The sequence below is a fragment of the Panicum hallii genome, chromosome 4 (genome assembly GCF_002211085.1).
Source record: "Panicum hallii strain FIL2 chromosome 4, PHallii_v3.1, whole genome shotgun sequence".
In the NCBI taxonomy this organism is placed as follows: Eukaryota; Viridiplantae; Streptophyta; class Magnoliopsida; order Poales; family Poaceae; genus Panicum; species Panicum hallii.
The window spans coordinates 46,973,432-46,996,710 of NC_038045.1; the positions used below are offsets into that span (position 1 = coordinate 46,973,432).

The following is a 23,279-nucleotide window of genomic DNA, read 5'->3' on the forward strand; positions in this document are numbered from 1 at the left end:
GGCCAAAGAGAGGTACAATTGTAAATACATAATACATAGCAGCACAGCGACAAAGGAGGATAACCAAACCCTTAAGTTGCTCCTTGCTTGCATCAAAGAACCACTTACATTCATACGTATGCCAATTATCTGCACGTGACCCATCTGTTCTCTTGGACTGATTTCTTAAAACCTGCCGTTGAGCAGTGAACTATGTCCACTGCCAATCTAAGGAGCAACTATTGCAGCAGTTCCACACGGCAGCCCTTGCCCGTGCGAAGTTAAGCAAAAAGTTGCTGAACCATTGGTGCAAGTCACTAAACTATTCGAGCACTGCATGCGACGCCCATCCATGCAAATCCAACCCCTTTCCGGCACCTCCGACGCAGTCCCTGTAGCGCTGCCGAAAGAAACACCAAAAACCGCCGCGCCGGGAAGCCAAAACGTGAGAAAGGAGGAACACGTAGCACGCAGCGTTTCCCCCAAACCCGCGCGGCCCGTACGCGACGCCAGCAAAAGCGAACGCGGGGTCGCCGTCATCGCCGTCCTCGTCCACGCCGCTCCCCACCTCGTTCAACCCGGAACGTTCAACGGTCAACGTTCAAACCTCGCGACCCAGCCTCCCCGCTGCGAAAAAACAATTCCGTTCTTCGTCGGGCATCCGCCACACGCCGCGCAACGCAAGTCTCCGGCCGCGTGACCACGTAACGTTAACCTGCTCCGTCGTTCCCCCTCCCCGCAACCTATATAGCACCTCCCTTCGCCATTTTCGCCATCACCCACCCACACACACTCTCTCTCTCTTCCCCTCTCTCGTTCTTTCTCAACGGTCAGCTAGAGGACGCTCTTCAGCCGGTTCAACGTTTTCGGATTCGTTTTAGCAAAGCTTCGACGATCAATGGTTCTGCCGATGTCTCGCGCCACGAGGGCCGCGTCTAGGCTGGTGCCGGAGATCCCGCTGCTGAGGCGGGGCAGCAAGCAGCACCGGGCAGCCGAGGAGGTGGCGGTGCCGGCGCACTTCGTGTGCCCGATCTCGCTGGACCTGATGCGGGACCCCGTCACGGCGCCCACGGGGATCACCTACGACCGGGAGAGCGTGGAGGGCTGGCTGGCGCGCGGGAACGCGCGGTGCCCCGTCACCGGCCGGCCCCTGCGGCTCGCCGACCTGGTCCCCAACCACGCCACGCGCCGGATGATCCAGGACTGGTGCGTCGCCAACCGCGCCAGCGGGGTCGAGCGGGTGCCCACCCCCAAGGTACCGCTCGGGGACGCCGACGCCGCCGAGGCAGTGGCGGCCGTGTCGCGCGCCGCGGGGCGCGGGGACGTGGCCGGGTGCGGGGCGGCAGCCAGCAGGGCGAGGGCGCTCGGGAAGGAGAGCGACCGCAACCGCCGCTGCCTGGCCGCGGCGGGCGCCGCGCGCGCGCTGGCGGCGGCGTTCGGGCGGCTCGCGGGGGAGCGCGTCGAGGGCGCCGGCGCGGCCTCGGGCGCGCTGGGCGAGATCCTCGCCGCGGCGACCGTGTTCTTCCCGCTCGACGACGAGGCGCGCCGCTGCATTGCCTCGCCCGCCTCGCTCAAGTCGCTCGTCTCCGTGATGGCCCACGGCGGGGAGCTCGCCGCTCGTGCCAGCGCCGCCGTCGTCCTCCGCGAGCTCGCGTCGTCGGCCGACGAGCGCACCCTCGAGGCCGTCTCGCGGACGCCGGGCATGTGCGACGCGGTCGTCCGCCTCGTCCGGAGCCCCGTCTCCGCGCCGGCCACCAAGGCCGCGCTCGTCACGGCCTACTACCTCGCCTCCGCCTCGGACCGCGCGGCGGCCCGCCTCGCGGAGTTCGGCGCGGTGCCGGCCCTCGTGGAGCTCCTCGTGGACGCCGACAAGGGCACGAGCGAGAAGGCGCTGGCCGCGCTCGACGGCGTCCTGGGCGCCGACGCGGGGCTCGTGGCCGCGCGCGGGCACGCGCTGGCCGTGCCGGTCCTCGTCAAGAAGATGTTCCGCGTGTCCGACATGGCCACGGAGTTCGCCGTCTCCGCGCTCTGGCGCCTCTGCCGCGCGGGCGACACCGGCGCCGCCGCGTGCCGCTCCGAGGCGCTCCGCGTCGGCGCGTTCCAGAAGCTGCTGCTGCTGCTTCAGGTCGGATGCGTCGGCGTCACCAAGGAGCGCGCCAGCGAGCTGCTCAAGCTCCTCAACGGCTCCAGGAGCAGCGTCGAGTGCATCGAGACCGTCGACTTCAAGGGGCTCAAGAGGCCATTTTGATCAGCCTAGGGAGAGGAAATTCCAGCATTTCCTTTCATTTTTGTGAAGATTGATTCGACACTTAGATCAGATGTGTGGATAACAGATACTCATACAGGATGACTAGTTCTAGGAATTTTTTTGACACTGTAATTGCACATTCATATACAAAGAGATGAACACTCAGGAAAAATTTAACTGAACATTTTTTTCTTGACATATCTCTGTGCAATTCTTGCTGCTTTCGATGTTATTTCAGTGCTCCAACATTTTAGTCTGATTTGAATTCAAGAAAGTTTGGCAATATAAGGCGATAAGCGAGAGCAGAAGAAGTTGACTGAAAGGCAATCACCATTCAGCAGAAGAAAGTTCAGACAGCTCATACTTCAACTCATCTGATGGCGTGAACCATGCTTCAGGAACACACCAAACACGGACTACTAGTACAGTTGTGTCTCCGCGTCTTGGGTTTGATAAACCTGCTCGCTTGCTTCATAAAGAAATGAAAGAAACGGCCCAATCACCCCGTTCTTGATCCCCGGCTGCGAATGCCATCCATGTGCTCTTATTCCATTGGCCCGGCAAGCACACGCTCCCACAGAACAAAACGACCCTCCTTTCCGGCTTTCAAACTTTTGTACCTGTAAAGCTAGCGCAATCTTTTTTTGCTTGGTTTTGGTCGCGAATTCATTCAACGATTGCTGCTACGTTTTGAAAAACAGACGGCTGAGAAGCACGGGGAGGGAACACATGGATCATGGACAAATCTGAATCGATCACGCATGCAGCCGTGGCTGGCAGGAGACTGAAGGCCGCCTCAGTTGTTTTTACACCAGCAAAGGTTGAAGGAAGAAGCAAAGGTAAGGAAAACGGAGGTAGTAGCCGACGAGTCGTCGCCGTCGTTTTTACACCAGCATGGGACGGGACGGATCCGCCGCTCGAGCCGCCGCCGTCGCCGCCGCCCGTCGTCGACGGCAAGAAACGTGCAACCTCTGCCCATCCGAAGTTAACCCATCGGCGAACGAATTCAATTCCGTCCAAATTTTTGTTGGACGCCAGGACGTTCAACTCCGAAGACTAGCTGGGTGGATGGGTGCGGAGGTGAGGCCAGAGACCCGGTCCGTCACGACACCGACAGTATGATACCATCGGTAGACCGGTAGCTAGCAGAGCGCATACCTTTCTCGCAACCAAACCCAATGGACCGGCAACGCTGACCCTCTCGCCATCGGACCACGAGCGATGCCACTTATCTTTTACCACCGGTTGCCGTCAGTAGTGCGCTTGCTGGGTGGCTCCATCACCGACTGTTGCAAAAGGTTCTCATCTGGAATGGGACGAGATTTTGGAGTCGCCGTCGCATGAAACTCTGGCATTTTTATTTTTTACAGATCGATCAGGCATGTTCCCAACGGAGGAAGAATTTAGGAGAAATCGTCGTGCTTCGTGTGAAAATCTTGATGGGTTCGAGACGAACCGTTGGTCTCTACGTCCTCGTTTTCTCACTCCGGTGGAAAGATTTATTTTGTTGGCGGTGTAAAACGGTGGGAGATAATTGGTTGGCGCTGAAGACTTTGACTAAGCTAGTTGATGGTTCATATGGTTACGTACTAGTAATAGTTGGTTTTAATCTGGACGTCTAGACCGGCAAGCAAGAGCCAAGCCAGATCTGTTTGGAGCTTTTGCGAGTGTAGTAGCTAGTGCTGACTGCTGACTGGTTCAGCACTTCAGCCATCTCCATCTGCGCCGGCTGATGGAGCACGGCCGGTAGCAGACACGGCATGCACATCACACTCGTGCACGTCCATCTCACGTCTCAACGGAATCACTGGTACGCATCGCCATTCACTTGTCCGTTGCTTGGCATACCGCATAGGCGCATACCCTTCGTTCCATGTTCAACATTTATGTGCGAGAGAGAGGCGCGCACTCAACAAACATGGGCATCATGTACGGTCCCATACACAGAAATATATGTGTACCTGTCCTGCACACATCATATGCTACGAGTTCAGGGCACTTGAGGCTTCATGGAGCTCAGGAACATGCTTTCCATTAATTAGTAGATGCCTCTGTACTTCATTCTTTGTGGACACAAACACGCTGGGTGTACGCTGGCATGCAGCCAGCGTGTACTTCTAGCTATCTTGGTCGAATGCACATGTCAGCTAAGAGTAAGAGGTTCTTGAACTTATCACGAAATATCATCTAGGTTTCCAAACTCTCAAAATGTATTTTTTATATATCCTCGAACTTGTCTCGTGGTGCTATCCAGATCTTTAAACTCTTACAATCACTGCAAGAAAACAGCTTAATTTCGTCAGCCATAAACCGACGAAAATAGACTAAAAGCCGTCGAAAATACATATATTTGTCGGTCGGCGACAGAATAAAATCACCGAAAATGAATGGATTTTCGTTGGCAACCAACGAAAATACGATTATTTTCATCGGCCACGCAAACCGACGAAAATAAACACATATTTTCGTCGGTTGAGCTGGCCTTTGTTTCGTCGGCTTTGACACCGACAAAAATAAACGTTAGTTTCGTCATCTTTTAGAGCCGACGAAAATACTGGATACCCTCTCCTTGAAACCCTATCTGAGAGGCTCTGTTGAGGTTATACATCCTAGTGACAGTTTGGGTTGATTGCCCCACGAAACAAAAGAACTCTCCATCCTTCTCAAAATTCTTAAACACACCTACGGAGAACACATAATTAACACTTATGTCTGAGACGTAACAATTTGATGAAGTTTGTAGAGTGTTGGGAATAGAGTGAAATATTGCAACATATATAGTGCATTATTTCACTAGGTAGCTGAGCATTGGTTGGTGCACAGGAAATTTGTTATTTATTTGATGATTAGCCTATTTGGGTTTGCACTAAACTAAATATATAGATCATTGAGATATTTTAATTTAAGGGAATGATTTTCGTACTTGGGGAGATATTGTATCCATGTAGCCGTAGTAGTTGAAAAGTTATAGCCGTGTCATCCACATCTTTTAAATTAGAGTTCCTAGCCCAGCAAATCCCTTCTTCGGTCCAGTGCCTACAAAAGGATGAGGAGATAAGCCTAGAAAGCTCAGTGTTTCCATGATATATGCTCAAATGGAAACAAATAGTACTGAAAAAAGGATCGCAGAAGCAAAATCTGTTCACATAGTCCATGCATTGTTTAATCTCACGTTGAAAGTAACGGGAGATCCCGAGTCGCTCTAATCGATCAACCACCCAGATGTGCTCAAAAAGATTGACTGGATAAACATTGGGGACTGAAATGGTGATGATAAACAATTTGAGATGAGACATAAAATACTATCTAATCTTGTGAACAGTCATCTATGCTCTGTCATGAACCATTTACCTCCTCCGTTGAACTTTTTGACTATTCTATCGATATATTCAAAACACTTCTCACACTACGGGAAACGGCTACTTTGCCGAGTATCAAAAATACTCGGCAAAGCCTTTGCCGAGTGTTGCACTCGGCAAAGGACACACGGAAGAGAAAATATCGGCAAAGGAGACTTTGCCGAGTGCATTTCGTCGGGCACTCGGCAAAACCTTTGCCGAGCGCAAAGTCCCGCACTCGGCAAAATTTAAGCGCCGTGACGGAGCAGGCACATAACGGACGCTTTGCCGAGTGCCGGGTCCTTGGCACTCGGCAAAGAAATCATCTTTGCCGAGTGCCAAGGATCTGGCACTCGGTAAAGATAATTTCTTTGCCGAGTGTAAACACTCGGCAAAGATTCTTAGATTTTGCCGAGTGCAGACACTCGGCAAAGATTCTTCAGATTTTGCCGAGTGCAAACACTCGGCAAAGTGCCCAGAATTACCCATTTTAATCTGGTTTTCTATTTCATCCACACATATATATCAAAAACACATATATGATCACAAAGACCACCAACATCACATCTATATCACAAACATCACATCTATATTACAAACACAATCGATTCACGTACATATCCCAAATCGGTTCACAAACATATTATCATTACAGACCACAAATATGCATGTCTCACAATATAGTCTATAGATGTTAAAAAATATGAGAAGTCTACATAAACAGGATAAGTGATAAGAATCATGATCAAGACCTCCAACCCGGCGACCTCAATACCGGCGTAGTTGGAGAAACATGAGGGTCATTTGAGGCCGCCGATTGATTCTGCAAAGAGGAGAAGCGATCGCATGTGTGAGACAAGATAAGTAAAGGTCAGACATGGCTAAAACTTATCCATACTCACAGGAGTAGAAAACTCAGCATGAGGTCGAGGTGAAGCGAACAACGAAGGTGGTGGAGCTACACCCGCTGCGGCACCAAGAGTCTGCATGTAGGCAAACATATCCCTCATCCTGTGCTGGTTCTCCACACGTAACCTCCTCTCTTCTTCTAATTGGACCTGCAAAATTTTCACTCCAATGTTATGATAATACAAAGAAATGGTATACAATAATCAATGAACGATGAATATAGAAGAAATGACCTAGAGTGCCTGTATCCGGTACTGTGAAGTGTCTTGCCGAGGTCGTATGCCTGGGCTCGCACTCGTTCTCCTTGCTCTAATCTGAGATAGAGTAGGAGTAGAGGACGAGTCGATTGCGCTGTTGGCAATCCAATACCGCCCATGATTCTTACCTCCTCCAACCCTCATGATGACTTCTCCGTCAAGGTCCTCGATGGCCGAATCAAACTCTGGACCATGGACCTCCCTTGCCATCGTTGTGTACGCACTGAGGCGGGTATGGACCATCAGGTTACTGTATGCCTCGGGCCCGTCCTCCGGATTGTAGTTGACGTCAAACGTCGCCTTGCCCTTATGGGACATAGCATATGCCTTCAAGAGGGAGCAAGGCTGGCCACCATGTGACGACGACTGCAAGAAAACAAGCAAGATGATTAGAAATCATGCACAATTGAGTGTTACATTAAATAAATTCATTTGCGTACCCATGCTTCTGCGTATCCGCTGAGGCCGCGACTGCCTTGATGGTGTGTTACACCTGGCATCATCAAACGCCGCTCCCGACAAGCGTTGTGCGACTCCTCCCACTCGTCGGAGCACCACTTCTGCACCATCTGTCGCTAGCACTCTTGATGCCCGAGGCACCAATAAGGAGTCATCTACAGGGCATCAAGTATTTGATATATTAGAAGATGAAATTAAGCCTGCTTAATGAAAAGAAGAATGCATATTAATTTTCTTTATTTACCTGCAAGTACTGCTCCTCAGTCAAAGACATGGTTCTTGCTTCCGTTTTGGTGACCTTCTCTCCAAGAACGGAGCCGTGAAAACTAATAATGGCCTGGATACGCGCCTCATAGTGCATATCCACGACTCATTTCTTACAGACTTTGGTAGCCACCACATCAGCTTTGTCCTGAAATCCATCCTCACATCTGAAGAAATCCTGCATGCAAACACGATGTATACCATTCATTTTTTTTAAGAATGTGAAATGAATACAATGTATTTAGCACTTACCCACAGCTCTTGTTTCACCCGCTCCGCCTTGTTGTTGAATACCCTGCCATCCCGATCTTCGGCATCAGGGGCGGCGGCGTAGTGGTCGAACGTATAGGCCGGCTCCGTCACTCCACCGTACTCAACCAGGCCAGGGAAGTGTTCCCTGCATAGAAGACCCAGGATGCCATTGACGGAGCATTTGTGAGCAGCACCTGCACTCTCCACAATCGTCCAGGACCTGCACAAATGATTAAGACCTCTTAATAGTTTCAACTTTGAATTTGAACATATAACAAGAAGAAGAAATGAAAATATGAAAAGTTACTTTTCCCCTTCGGGTCGAATCAACGGGCGCCTCTCACGAGGTATCGGTCGCTTAGGGAGACTGGCGGGACCTGCACATGTGATTAAGAAAAATTATTAGTTTCAACTTTAAATTTGAACGTATAACATAAAGAAGCAATGAAAACATATAAAGGTTCTTACCTCGCAAGTAGACGCTCGACGAACCAGAGGCACCAGAACCAGAGGCGGTCTGCTGCGCCTCGTCCTCTCCTGCACCTCCTCCTCCTCTCCCTCCTGCGCCACATGCACCTCCTCCTCCGTAGCGTCTGGCTGCCCCACCTGCGCCTCCTCCTCCTGCGGGGGGCACCTGCGTCGTCCCCCTCCTCCTCCCCCTTCTCCTCTCAGACGACCCAGATGTAGTTGACCTAGCCCTCTGGTAAAGCGACCTAACGCTCCTCAACCCACTGCCTACCATCTTTGTTCAATCACCTGCAATTAAGAAGAGTAAAGTAATAAGTACAGATAAACAAGACGTACTTAGAAAGTGAAGCGTCCCCCATCAGGGAAGACTTAAAAGTGTCGATTTATCAGTCCCAGGAGGCTGATAACACTTTTATTACATCAGATGGTACATCACCGTACAACTCTACGCGGTAATGGGCAGTGAAGCGCCACTATCGCGAGGATTACAACCAGAACCCACACTACTACACTAGCTACGAAAAGAGAATCATCAGAGTCTTGCGCCATGCGGAATCCAACGGTGGCCTCAACCACAGGCAAGACTGGGTGCAGGACGAAACCCTACTCGTTGTCTTCGGGGACGTAGTCTGGGTCTTCCACTGTAAAAATAGGAATGGGGTGAGTACGAACGTACTCAGCAAGTCCAATCACACCCACGGAGGGGGTATAACAGAGATTAATGCAAAGGACAATCCAAGGGTACGGTTAGGGTTTATTTGCGGAAAACTCAGTTATATGCAAGGGTTCATTTTAAAAACATTTTCAAAACAAGTTTTCCAATACCAAGGAGCACACGATGTTGATCCACACAGGATCCAAGTTTTAAACTGCTACCGGACTCCCCGTCCGCCGTAGCACACGGCACAACTGTCGGACACTTTCCAAACAACTCACACCAGCCCATCCATTCCCAGAGAGAAACACTAGTTATGTGACCACACCGTAACTTGCCCAATACCGTGGGCACGGCTATTCGAATAGATTTTAACTCTGCAGAGGTGTGCAACTTTACCCACAGGTGGGGTACCACAGCACGAACACCTTAGTGCCGGTGCAGATCCCAACAAAGCCATTACCCACCTTAGCTAGACCTGACTAGCCACCACGGGATCCATCAAGGGGTCATTCGACCTATCACCGAGGTTTAACCGGGGCATAAGTCACACAGAGCTTATCCCGTCTCCTTGATCACCCGTTGCTCTCAGCTCTCCTGATGGCTATCAGGCTAACTAGTGGGATTTATGCTAAGCCGTTGCCCATACAACGGTCAAGTGGTTCGCACGACAAGAAGCTAGGTGAGATGTCACATCAACTCGGTCCTTAGGGGTGACAGGATGGATATCTCCCTTCCTCGCTCAACCACACAGGTACGAGCACACCAACGGCAATTCACACAGAAATGCCATCCATCCCGTCTAACTCGTCTTTCAAAACCACATTGTATCCCTTCCCACACACACACATTTTTTTTATAAAATCAGGTGGTCAAGGTAGGGTTATCTCAAACAAGGGTGGCTATCCTACCATGTTTTCAGCACGCAAAACCATGCAATTTTATAAAACAGGCCACTGGGTTGTGTTTATAAAAACTAGGACAGAAACATGCATCAAAGGGCGGAATTGAACTTGCCATCGTCAAACCCTTGCGGGAAGTCCTGATCGAAGCACTGCCCTTCGGGTTCGGGGTCGCAGAACTGATCCTCAGTTGCTCGGTCGCAGTCGGGAACCTCGTCGTTCACTCCGTGTCCTACGACGCAAACAAACAGGCACACGATCAAGCGAAGGAACTAAAAGCTTTAATCGTTGCGCTTGACTCGGAAATAATTTAGTTACGGAGTTAGGGATAATATTTTTGGGTGATTTTTGTATGGCGTGCTTAGAACTATGCTAGAAAGGGCGTGGTAAAATTTTGGGTCGATCGGAGGTCGTTTCGCACATAAAATGACGAGGTAAAGGAAGGTCTATGGGTTAAACAGGGTTACCGGGGCTTATTCGTAAGTTTCCCTAAAAAGGGAAGGGCTTATTTGTAAATCCTAGAAATGTTAGGGGGCAGTGAAAAGTGTGAGGGGCCTATTCGGAAATAAAATTACATAGTGGGGGAACTTAGTTTGAAAGAAATAAAATAACAGGGGCTTTTCTGCAATGCATACAAGGGTGGAGGGGCTCTTAACTAAATGGAAAGAAAGGGGGGGGCTAAGGGCAAAATTGCCCCTTCTTCTTCCTCCCCTCACCCGTGGAACAGAGGAGGGAGGGGGAGCTCGGGCCGGCCCCAAATCCGGCGGCCTAGGGGCTCGGGCGGCTCGGGCACATGGGGGAAAAGGGAGAGGGGAGCGAGGGGGTCCCGTTCCTACCCTCTCCTTGGGCGGGGGCGGCGCGTAGCGGCGGGCCGGCGTGGGGCAGGCGGCGGCGGCCGTGCGGCTCGGGTGGCAGCGGTCTGGGCGCGGGAGAGGAGGTAGGCAGGGGCGGCACAGCTTGTGGGGAGCGGGGGCTGCGGCCGGGCCTATTTATAGGCGGCCGGCGGTAGGGGGAGGGGAGGCCGGCGGAGCGGCTCCACGGGCGGCCATTAATGGCGCCCGTGGCTTGCGGCGGGGCACGGCCGTGCACAGCCGTGCACGTGGGGGGCCGGGCGGCGGTGTGCGGGCACAGGGGAGGTACGGTGGGCGAGGCGGCACAGCGGCGGGGCGGGGCGGCGGCGTGTGCGCCACGGCGGCCGTGCGGCCGCGCGCGTGCGCCAGCGACGGGCGGCACGGCGGGCGGCGCGGCACGTGGTGCACGCGCGGGTACGGGGCCGGGGCAGCGCAGCGACGGGCGGCGCGGTGAACGTCGGGCGGCGCGGCGGCGTGCACGTGCGGGGCGGTGTGGCGCGGGTCAGGGGCGCGGCGCGTCGCGCGGACGGCGCGGCACGGCGTTCGTCAACGCGGGCACGCGGGCGGGCGCGTGCACGCGGCACGGCCGGGGTAGCGCGGGCGCACGGCAGGAGAAAACAGGAAAAAAGAGAAGAGAGGAGGGGAAAAGAAAGAAGGAAAAAGGAAGAAAGGAAAAAGGAGAAGAGAAAGAAAAAAATGTGAGAGAGGAAAGGAAAGGAGAGAGGGAAAAAAAAAGAGAGAGAGAGAGAGAGGAGGGGGCGTCGGCGCCGGTCGCGGCGGCGACCGCGGCCGGTCGGCCATGCGCACGCGGATTTCGCGTGCTGTACAAGGAGCGCCGGCGCTAATTGCGGCAGCGGTCGCGGCCGGTCGGCCACGCGTGCGGGATTCGCGCGCCGCGCGAGAAAGGTCTTGTGCCAGCGCAAATTGTGGGAAGCGGTCGCGCGTGATCGTCGTGACACGATGGCGAGGGTCGAGGCGGTGCGCGTGGGGGAAGCCGTGCGTTGTGTGGCACAGGGCGGGGGACGTAACGCGCACGTGTGCAAAGGGGGTCAGGGTGTTACGGTGAATCCGTTTTTAATCGGAACCTTTAACGCGTAGCTTAGGCTTGAAATTCTTAGGGCGTTACAAACCTACCCCACTTAAATGAATCTCGTCCTCGAGATTCGGCTGGCTTCTAAACAGATGGGGAAATTCTTTCTTTAGGGCCTCCTCGCGCTCCCAGGTTGCTTCCTCTACTCCGTGTCTGCTCCATTGAACCCTGCATATCCGCACCTCAGAGTTTCTTGTCCTCCTAGTGACAGTGTCCAGAATTTTGACCGGCACTTCCTGGTACCGCAGATCCGGTTGCAGGTCTATTGTTTCCACCGGCACGTGTTCTCCCTCGGGTACTCTCAGACACCTTCTTAATTGCGAGACATGAAATACTGGGTGTATATCCGACATTTCTTCTGGTAACTCCAGTCGGTACGCCACGGCTCCGACTTTCTTTAGAACTCGATACGGCCCAATGTATCGAGGGGCTAATTTTCCTTGTACCTGAAATCTTCGTGTCCCTCGAATGGGTGAGACTTTGAGATAGACAAAATCTCCCGGATTGAAACTTATTTCCCGTCTCTTCTTGTCTGCGTAGCTCTTTTGTCGGGACTGAGCCGCTTTCAATTTCTCGCGGATTTCCGCTACTTTCTCCTCTGCTTCTTCTATGAGTGCGGGCCCTACTAGCGCACGTTCTCCAACTTCCGACCACATTAAGGGAGTTCTGCACTTTCTCCCATAGAGAGCTTCGAATGGCGACATGCCCAGGCTGGCTTGGTAACTATTGTTGTACGAGAATTCCGCATAGGGCAGACTCTGTTCCCAATCATTTCCATAAGTCAGGACACATGCTCTCAGCATATCTTCCATAATTTGATTTACCCTCTCGGTTTGACCGTCAGTCTGTGGATGATATGCGGAACTGAAATCTAACTTGGTGCCCATGGCTTGATGCAAGCTTTTCCAGAACCTAGAGGTAAATTGGGTCCCTCTATCTGAGACAATTCTGCTAGGCACTCCGTGTAACTTTACTATGTTTTCCACGTAAAGTTTTGCCAGCTTTTCTCCGCCATAAGTGGTCCTTACGGGTATGAAATGTGCCGATTTAGTGAGTCGATCTACAATTACCCATATGGAATCGTGTCCCTTCTGTGTTCGGGGCAGTCCTACTACAAAGTCCATCCCTATCTCATCCCACTTCCACACCGGAATAGGTAAGGGTTGCAATAATCCTGCCGGCTTTTGATGCTCGGCCTTTATCCTTTGACAAGTGTCACAATGAGCCACGAATCTTGCAATATCCGCCTTCATTCCGTTCCACCAATATTTTTGCTTTATGTCCATATACATTTTGGTGGATCCCGGGTGGATAGAGTAGGCCGAGTTGTGGGCTTCGTCCATGATCAATTTCCGGAAATCTCCATTCTGGGGTACGCAAATCCTATTCTCGTACCATAACGTTCCTTTATCGTCTACCCTGAAGCCCGGTGCTTTGTTTTCTCCAGTTTGTTTGCAAATTTTTACTAACTCTCGATCCGAGCTTTGGGCTTCTCTAATCTTATCTTCTAATGTCGATTGGACGTTTAGCTCCTGGCTGGAACCTCGAGGAACGATGTGCACATTTAATCGTGCCATTTCCTCGCATAGGTGGTCATCCTTGGGTCCATAGGGTTTCCGGCTTAAGGCGTCGGCTACAACATTTGCCTTTCCAGGGTGGTAATGGATCTCTAAATTGTAGTCCTTAACCAACTCCAACCATCTCCTCTGCCTTAGGTTCAAATCCGGTTGGGTGAAGATATATTTTAAACTCTTATGGTCGGTGTAAATCTCACACTTATTTCCAATCAAGTAATGTCTCCAAATCTTAAGGGCATGCACCACGGCTGCAAGTTCCAAATCATGGGTCGGATAGTTCTGCTCATGGGTCCGGAGTTGGCGGGAAGCATATGCAACAACTTTCCCGTCCTGCATCAGCACGCACCCTAACCCTTGTCGGGATGCGTCACAATAAATGACAAAGTCCCGATGGATGTCCGGTAGGGTCAGCACTTGGGCGGTTGTCAACCTTTGCTTCAGTTCTTGAAAACTTCTTTCACAATTTTCCGTCCAGGCGAACTTCCTCTCCTTCTTAAGAAGTTCCGTCATGGGCCGGGCTATCTTAGAGAATCCCTCAATAAACCTTCGATAGTATCCGGCTAATCCAAGGAAACTTCTGATTTCACTAACATTGGTCGGTTGCTGCCAATTGGACACGGCTTCGACCTTCTCTAGGTCCACTGCTACGCCTTCCGCGGTCAGAATGTGACCAAGGAAAGCTACTTTCTCCAGCCAGAATTCACACTTGCTAAATTTAGCATATAGTTTATGCTTCCTTAGCTTTCCCAACACTACCCGCATATGTTGCTCGTGTTCCTGAACACTCTTGGAGTAGATAAGTATGTCGTCAATAAAAACTACGACAAACTTATCTAGCTCGTCCATGAATACCTTATTCATGAGGTTCATAAAATAGGCGGGGGCATTAGTTAGTCCGAAGGACATTACGGTGAACTCAAACTGCCCGTAGCGGGTGACAAAAGCTGTCTTAGGGATGTCACTTTCTCTAATTTTGAGCTGAAAGTATCCCGACCTTAAATCGATCTTGGAAAAGTACTTGGCTCCTTTTAGCTGATCGAAAAGGTCATCAATCCTGGGGAGGGGGTACTTGTTCTTAATGGTAACCTCATTCAGAGCTCGGTAATCTACACACAACCTCATACTTCCATCTTTCTTCTTGACAAACAGCACTGGGGCTCCCCACGGCGACGAGCTTGGTCTAATGAATCCAATTCGTTGCAGTTCTTCCAGTTGTTTCTTTAATTCTGTTAACTCAGAGGCCGCCATCCTATAGGGTCTCTTGGCTATAGGGGATGTTCCGGGGATAAGGTCTATGACGAACTCTATATCCCTATCTGGCGGCATACCGGGAAGCTCTTCGGGGAACACATCTGGGTATTCGTTTACTACCGGGACTCCTTCTAAGGGCTTGGCTTCCATGCTAAATACCATTGGGTCAAACTTACTATCCCGGGTACGGCAGATCACTTGTACTCCTTCGTGGTTTGTTAGGTGTACCACTTTGTCGGTGCAGCCTATGAGACCATTGTGTCGGCTTAACCAGTCCATTCCAAGAATCACGTCTATTCCCCCAGACTTAAGTACTACCAAGTCTGCTAGAAATTCTACCCCACTTAAATTGATCCTTACCCGGGGACAACCTAATTGACAATTGATGTCGCCTCCAGGCGTCCGGGTTAATAGGGGCGTTTTTAGTAGTACTGTAGGTATTTTGTGTTTCTCCACATAGCTCGAGGATATAAACGAGTGTGATGCTCCAGAATCAAATAATACTGTCGCCAGAGCTGAGTTGACTAAGTACTCACCGAGCACTACGCCCTGAGCTTCTTGAGCCTCCTGCGCATCGATGTGATTGACGCGGGCTTGTCCAAAGGATTGCTGGGGCTGCTTTGTCTGCTGGCTGTTGTCGTTGTTGCGGACAGGCACTCGGTTGGCACCGGTCAGGGCCGGTCTGGGTCCATTCACCGTGTTGGAGAAGGCTGATGTGGCCGGCTTGTTCTTGGCATAAGGGCAATTGGCAATATAATGCCCTATCTCACGGCAGTTGAAGCAGGCCCTAACATTGTTGTTGTCGGGGGTGACCTGGCTTGTATTGCTCTGCGGGGCCCTCGTGATATTCTGGCTCCTGGGCGGGGCCTGTGGTCCTGTCACTTGCGACTGAGTCCTATACTGCATCGGAGCCTGATATCTTGGTGCTGTGTAGTTGGAGTTCCTCGGCTTCTGGTAGCGGTCTTGTTGGCGGGCCTTGCTCTCCAGGAATTTCCGCTTGTTGTCCTTCCGCTCTTCGGCTTTGGCCCTTTCCGTGAGGATAGCTTTGTTCATCAGGGTGTTGAAGTCCGGATAGATCTGGGGAGTAAGCAAGGTCCGGAGCTCTGGGCTCAATCCTTTCTTGAACATGTCTTGCTTCTTATCGTCGTCGTTCACTTCTTCCGGCGCGTACCGGGCCAATTCTATGAACCGGTGGGTGTACTCTTCCACCGTCATGCTTCCTTGTTGTAGCGCGCGGAATTCATCCGCCTTGCGCTTCATAGTGGCCGAAGGGATGTGGTAGCGGCGGAACTCCCTTACAAATTCTCCCCAGGTAATGGTAGAGGCATCTTCGGCTGCGGCACAATAGTTTTCCCACCAGGATAATGCAGTTCCGGTGAGCTGGTGGGCTGCCAGAAGGACTTTATCCCGGTCCTGGCATTCGAATGGTTCGAGCTTCCTCTGAATTACTCGCAACCAGTCGTCAGCATCCAACGGGTTGCAGGATCCGGCGAAGGTAGGTGGCTTGGTCCTTAGGAAGGCCGTCAGCTTGTCGTTCATATTCTGCCCTCGCGGCTGCCGGTTAACGAGGGCATTCGCCAGAGTCTCCAGTATGAGGGTCTGGTTATGGATGATCTGCGCCAGGTCTCCGAGGGGTGGGGGTGGTGGTAGTTGTTCTCCTTCTTGACTTCCCCCTCGGTTCTGGCTTACTTCTTGTTCTCCTTGGGGAAGATCTTGTTCAACGGGGTGTGCTCCGACACTAGCAGCTACGGGGTTCCGGCCACGGGAGGCCCTCGCGACGTTCCGGGGAGTCACCTGTTGATCGGGTAAATCGGGGTTACGTTTATGTGATGTTTAAGTTGTTTAATTCGTATATATATATAAGGCAGAATCTACCTCCTGCCGGTACTCATATAAATAATCAGCACACAACAAACCAGCACACAACAACACAAACAACAAGCACAAACCATTTTATTACTGCAAGGAGGGTACAGCTTGGGGGTACGACTAGGTCTCGTGCTACTCGGCCAGGGTTTTGTCTTAAGGTTACGGCGTAATCAGAAAGGCTGGGGAGGGGCATCACTGGGATGGCGTCGGTCACTCTACTTGCGTGGTGTGTCCTCTTCCGGGGCGGACAGGGTGAGGGGTTCTTGCTCGCCGTCTTTTGGGTTCCCATCGGTCAGGGGCTGCATTGCAGCATCCCCTTCGTCGGCGGCAGCAGAACTTTCAGGATTCTCGGGTGGGGCTCGTGTGCTCCCAAAGAGTGATCCCCACCCTATGATGGGTGTCCCGAGTAAAACGTGGTCTTCCCCTATCGCCGGGACTGGTGTTCCACTTTGGGTCCAATCTTGCATACGCCGGTCCCGGGCCTGCCTGAGGCTCTCTTGGGCGACTGCTTCGCTACTGACCGCGGCTGCGGCTCTCGCTTCGGCATGGGCGGCTCGGATCTGCTGTATCCTCACCGCGAGCTCTGCTTGCTCGGCTCGGTGAGTCTGCTCCCTCAGAAGGTTGGCTTGCTCGTCAAAGAGTTGGTCCAGGGCGGCTAGGTAAGTAGCCACTTGGTATAGGGGGCCTTCTTCGTGGCGACGTCGCTCCAGGTTTCTCATGCGCGCTTCCCAGACTGGGGTTCTGATGGCCGGCGGGAAGAACTTCGCTGGCGTGGGGGCGAGGTGTTCTTCAAAAATCCGGCACAAATAACGGAGTGCTTTCCTGATGGCCAAGGGATAGGTGTCTTGGTGTCTGAACCCTGTGGCGGTCGCCCGCCAGGGCTGAATGTTGGGGTAGCGGTTGCTCCTGGCGATGACCAGGATCACCCTGCAGCGGAGGGTACCATGGTGCTCGTACTCTCGGCTGTAGTACCTTGGGCATTCCGTAACGCCAAGGCCTTCCAGGGTGTCGATCAAGAGGCTGGGGAATCCAGGTGCAGCTTGGCAATCGCCCTGGGTCCATCCTTCCTCAGCCATCTGAAACAGAGACAGGGTAAACAACCTGGTACAGGTGCAAAAAGGGAGTAGATGATGTTTATTATTACAACAAGGGGGGTACAGTTTTCGTGGTCGTTAGGGTAAGGTTTTAGCTAGGGGTGCTAATCCTATCATGGGGATTCTTCCTCGGTCCTGATAGAGCGCTTCTTTATTGGAAGGAACCGATCCATCTCATTTTCGGTCTGAGTACCCTTATCCCAATGGGTCTACATGGGTTCTTCTTCTTCTTCTTCTTCGATCCATCCACCTATTCCGTTGCGGTTCTCGTATTCTTGCATCTGGGCTTGGAGGGTGGCTAAGGAATACTCGGCGCTCGCGGCTCTTGTCCGTTGTTCCTCCAGCTCCTGGGTTAACTTTTCAATCCCATGGATTAGCTGCTTCAGTTGTGCCGCTTGTTCGCGGTAGAGTGCATCCAAGCCAGTGAGGTAGATGGACAGGTGAGAAACCGTGTCTTCCAGGTCTTCTTCTTCTCGTCCAAGTCCCCTCATTCGAGCAATCCAAGTGCGTCCTCTTCCCTCAGCGGGTGGGAAAAATCCCATAGGAGTCCGCTGGAGGTGGTGCCTAAAGAGCACACGCAGCCGGCGCAGGGCTTTACGGGAGGCCTTTCGATAGGTGTCGGGGAAGCGGAAACCAGTGGTGGAGATGAACCAAGGGTCCACATCAGGGTAGCGGGTGCTTCTCTCCACAAAAACCATTATGTCGCACCGAAGGGTGCCTCCTGCGATGTACTCACGGTAGGCATACTCCGGTGGTTCCATAACCCCGACGCGTTCCAGGCTGAGCAATAGCAACTTGGGGAGGCCGGGCTCTGCGTGGCAGATTCCGCTAACCCATCCATTGCCAGCCATCTGGAACAAGGCAAAAGACCAGTGGTGAGTGTTTGTGCAGAAAGTTTCCAAATCGGGACAAATTCTAGGGCCTGAAAAGGGGTCTCGCTCCTAGGGTCACGTCCTACGGCCAGCCTACGGCTCTGATACCACCTGAAGCGTCCCCCATCAGGGAAGACTTAAAAGTGTCGATTTATCAGTCCCAGGAGGCTGATAACACTTTTATTACATCAGATGGTACATCACCGTACAACTCTACGCGGTAATGGGCAGTGAAGCGCCACTATCGCGAGGATTACAACCAGAACCCACACTACTACACTAGCTACGAAAAGAGAATCATCAGAGTCTTGCGCCATGCGGAATCCAACGGTGGCCTCAACCACAGGCAAGACTGGGTGCAGGACGAAACCCTACTCGTTGTCTTCGGGGACGTAGTCTGGGTCTTCCACTGTAAAAATAGGAATGGGGTGAGTACGAACGTACTCAGCAAGTCCAATCACACCCACGGAGGGGGTATAACAGAGATTAATGCAAAGGACAATCCAAGGGTACGGTTAGGGTTTATTTGCGGAAAACTCAGTTATATGCAAGGGTTCATTTTAAAAACATTTTCAAAACAAGTTTTCCAATACCAAGGAGCACACGATGTTGATCCACACAGGATCCAAGTTTTAAACTGCTACCGGACTCCCCGTCCGCCGTAGCACACGGCACAACTGTCGGACACTTTCCAAACAACTCACACCAGCCCATCCATTCCCAGAGAGAAACACTAGTTATGTGACCACACCGTAACTTGCCCAATACCGTGGGCACGGCTATTCGAATAGATTTTAACTCTGCAGAGGTGTGCAACTTTACCCACAGGTGGGGTACCACAGCACGAACACCTTAGTGCCGGTGCAGATCCCAACAAAGCCATTACCCACCTTAGCTAGACCTGACTAGCCACCACGGGATCCATCAAGGGGTCATTCGACCTATCACCGAGGTTTAACCGGGGCATAAGTCACACAGAGCTTATCCCGTCTCCTTGATCACCCGTTGCTCTCAGCTCTCCTGATGGCTATCAGGCTAACTAGTGGGATTTATGCTAAGCCGTTGCCCATACAACGGTCAAGTGGTTCGCACGACAAGAAGCTAGGTGAGATGTCACATCAACTCGGTCCTTAGGGGTGACAGGATGGATATCTCCCTTCCTCGCTCAACCACACAGGTACGAGCACACCAACGGCAATTCACACAGAAATGCCATCCATCCCGTCTAACTCGTCTTTCAAAACCACATTGTATCCCTTCCCACACACACACATTTTTTTATAAAATCAGGTGGTCAAGGTAGGGTTATCTCAAACAAGGGTGGCTATCCTACCATGTTTTCAGCACGCAAAACCATGCAATTTTATAAAACAGGCCACTGGGTTGTGTTTATAAAAACTAGGACAGAAACATGCATCAAAGGGCGGAATTGAACTTGCCATCGTCAAACCCTTGCGGGAAGTCCTGATCGAAGCACTGCCCTTCGGGTTCGGGGTCGCAGAACTGATCCTCAGTTGCTCGGTCGCAGTCGGGAACCTCGTCGTTCACTCCGTGTCCTACGACGCAAACAAACAGGCACACGATCAAGCGAAGGAACTAAAAGCTTTAATCGTTGCGCTTGACTCAGAAATAATTTAGTTACGGAGTTAGGGATAATATTTTTGGGTGATTTTTGTATGGCGTGCTTAGAACTATGCTAGAAAGGGCGTGGTAAAATTTTGGGTCGATCGGAGGTCGTTTCGCACATAAAATGACGAGGTAAAGGAAGGTCTATGGGTTAAACAGGGTTACCGGGGCTTATTCGTAAGTTTCCCTAAAAAGGGAAGGGCTTATTTGTAAATCCTAGAAATGTTAGGGGGCAGTGAAAAGTGTGAGGGGCCTATTCGGAAATAAAATTACATAGTGGGGGAACTTAGTTTGAAAGAAATAAAATAACAGGGGCTTTTCTGCAATGCATACAAGGGTGGAGGGGCTCTTAACTAAATGGAAAGAAAGGCGGGGCTAAGGGCAAAATTGCCCCTTCTTCTTCCTCCCCTCACCCGTGGAACAGAGGAGGGAGGGGGAGCTCGGGCCGGCCCCAAATCCGGCGGCCTAGGGGCTCGGGCGGCTCGGGCACATGGGGGAAAAGGGAGAGGGGAGCGAGGGGGTCCCGTTCCTACCCTCTCCTTGGGCGGGGGCGGCGCGTAGCGGCGGGCCGGCGTGGGGCAGGCGGCGGCGGCCGTGCGGCTCGGGTGGCAGCGGTCTGGGCGCGAGAGAGGAGGTAGGCAGGGGCGGCACAGCTTGTGGGGAGCGGGGGCTGCGGCCGGGCCTATTTATAGGCGGCCGGCGGTAGGGGGAGGGTGGCCGGCGGAGCGGCTCCACGGGCGGCCATTAATGGCGCCCGTGGCTTGCGGCGGGGCACGGCCGTGCACAGCCGTGCACGTGGGGGGGCCGGGCGGCGGTGTGCGGGCACAGGGGAGGTACGGTGGGCGAGGCGGCACAGCGGCGGGGCGGGGCGGCGGCGTGTGCGCCACGGCGGCCGTGCGGCCGCGCGCGTGCGCCAGCGACGGGCGGCACGGCGGGCGGCGCGGCACGTGGTGCACGCGCGGGTACGGGGCCGGGGCAGCGCAGCGACGGGCGGCGCGGTGAACGTCGGGCGGCGCGGCTGCGTGCACGTGCGGGGCGGTGTGGCGCGGGTCAGGGGCGCGGCGCGTCGCGCGGACGGCGCGGCACGGCGTTCGTCAACGCGGGCACGCGGGCGGGCGCGTGCACGCGGCACGGCCGGGGTAGCGCGGGCGCACGGCAGGAGAAAACAGGAAAAAAGAGAAGAGAGGAGGGGAAAAGAAAGAAGGAAAAAGGAAGAAAGGAAAAAGGAGAAGAGAAAGAAAAAATGTGAGAGAGGAAAGGAAAGGAGAGAGGGAAAAAAAAAGAGAGAGAGAGAGAGAGGAGGGGGCGTCGGCGCCGGTCGCGGCGGCGACCGCGGCCGGTCGGCCATGCGCACGCGGATTTCGCGTGCTGTACAAGGAGCGCCGGCGCTAATTGCGGCAGCGGTCGCGGCCGGTCGGCCACGCGTGCGGGATTCGCGCGCCGCGCGAGAAAGGTCTTGTGCCAGCGCAAATTGTGGGAAGCGGTCGCGCGTGATCGTCGTGACACGATGGCGAGGGTCGAGGCGGTGCGCGTGGGGGAAGCCGTGCGTTGTGTGGCACAGGGCGGGGGACGTAACGCGCACGTGTGCAAAGGGGGTCAGGGTGTTACGGTGAATCCGTTTTTAATCGGAACCTTTAACGCGTAGCTTAGGCTTGAAATTCTTAGGGCGTTACAGAAAGAGATGCAAAATAAATTAAACATAAATGCATAATAATATAGTATTACATTGATTAAAAATAATCTTCATAATCGGGATTAGCTGGATCATAAGTCTCATCATCACTATCAATCAAATCATAATCAACAGTATCCGAAGGATCAACGTCGTCATTGGCATTGACTAAATATAATCGTTCTAGCATTTGTAAGTCTTTCACATTTTGGACCTCATCCTCCTCCTCATCAACAACCGTTTCAACATCCATTCTGTCCACTTCGGTTAAGTCTATCTCAAATCGCCCTTCTAGCCCCTCTTCTTGAAAGAACTCTCCGTCATATGTGTTTGGGTCTAAGTTGTAGTCTTCATCGTTTGGAACAGGTACTTTACCGTGCGGTGATACCTTGGGCACAACATACCAACCCTTAAGATGCTCTTTGGTTTGGCACGCATATGGGAGATAATAAATTTGTATGGCCTGTTGGGCCACAATATAGACATCGTCTCCAGGGAAGACGGAATCCTGTCGAATTTCCACTAGCCCAAGATTAGAATATGTCCGTCTCGTTACTTCAGGATCAAACCAATGACATTTGAATATGACAGGATTAAGAGGTTTGCAACCATAAAAACTGACTTCGTATATTTCTTCAACTCTTCCATAATACTCGAACCCATCAAGGCCAGGAGTAAAAACTCCAGTATTTGTGGTCATTCGATTGGGTCGACTTGCCTCGTAGCTTGCTGTACAAAAACGATATCCATTCACATCATAAACAGAATATGACCTGACCCTAAGGGCAAAGCCATCGGCAACCTGTCTCAACTTAGCATTCATCGTATGGCCCTGCATATTCAAGAACGATAGATCATTTTATGCCTCGTATATGGAGCAACTTCGAATGACAAAGTAAGTACAAGCTAGATTGGACGGTTACCTGCTGTTTGAACTAATGAATGAAATCGGGCGCTCCATTTCTAGCACCCTGGCTAAAAAGGGTATCACATTCCTGTTGGGTAGGTTCCCTTGATCGATGCTAGAATTCATGAATAAATTGCTTCATGTACGGCACCACCTCGTCAAGGTTGGTCAACACATATAGTATTATTTGGCGCCACTCTTGATGTGTCAATGTCTTGGTGGTCGAACTGTGGCAGAACCAACCTGAATTATACCGGCTCAAGTACGCGAGTCCACTCCAGAGGGCTCCAACGTGCTTCAAACGGTATAATCCCTTGGCCTGTCGGGTAACGTCCCGATAAACCACCGATACACAGGATCAAATAAGGTTACCTCACACGAAGGTGAGTCCAGAGATACAATCACCATCATATTTTACATCATAGAGAATTACATTACAAGAGTTTCCAAAAAGAAGTATGAAGTTTCACATTTAGAGAAAAGATTACAAACTGTAAAACTAGGGTTAAAAGCAGCGGAAAACATACGCGAAGAATTACAACACGTCGTCAAGGTGGATGTCATGCTAAGCCCAGACACGACATCACTCGAGATCATCAGTATTGGTCGGGGACGGATCCCATTCCTCGGACCAATCTTCTGGAAAAGCACAGGGCCATGACAAGGGAAGAATAGGGTCTTCAAAGGCTTTACCTGAAAAACATAAAGCTAGCAAGGCTGAGTATACTAATACTCAGCA

The 23,279-nt window shown here is 52.2% G+C and overlaps 1 protein-coding gene and 2 long non-coding RNA genes across 3 annotated transcripts; 1 reads left to right on the forward strand and 2 right to left on the reverse strand.

The window, feature by feature from the left end:
- The first annotated feature begins 769 nt into the window (after positions 1-769).
- On the forward strand, positions 770-2,425 carry LOC112889553 (U-box domain-containing protein 21-like). Its single transcript, XM_025956259.1, has one exon. The coding sequence runs from the start codon at positions 878-880 to the stop codon at positions 2,225-2,227; it is 1,350 nt and encodes a 449-aa protein (XP_025812044.1). The 5' UTR covers positions 770-877; the 3' UTR covers positions 2,228-2,425.
- Positions 2,426-6,499: 4,074 nt separating this feature from the next.
- Positions 6,500-8,314, reverse strand: LOC112891079. Its single transcript, XR_003228408.1, has 7 exons — positions 8,175-8,314; positions 8,014-8,083; positions 7,707-7,926; positions 7,435-7,632; positions 7,172-7,345; positions 6,708-7,097; positions 6,500-6,623 (listed from the first exon to the last, which is right to left on the reverse strand). It is a non-coding gene; the product is annotated as an uncharacterized LOC112891079 (long non-coding RNA).
- An 83-nt stretch (positions 8,315-8,397) lies between these two features.
- LOC112890956 lies at positions 8,398-22,890 on the reverse strand. The gene is made up of 3 exons (XR_003228366.1): positions 22,557-22,890; positions 21,687-22,465; positions 8,398-8,462 (listed from the first exon to the last, which is right to left on the reverse strand). It is a non-coding gene; the product is annotated as an uncharacterized LOC112890956 (long non-coding RNA).
- Positions 22,891-23,279: the final 389 nt, after the last annotated feature.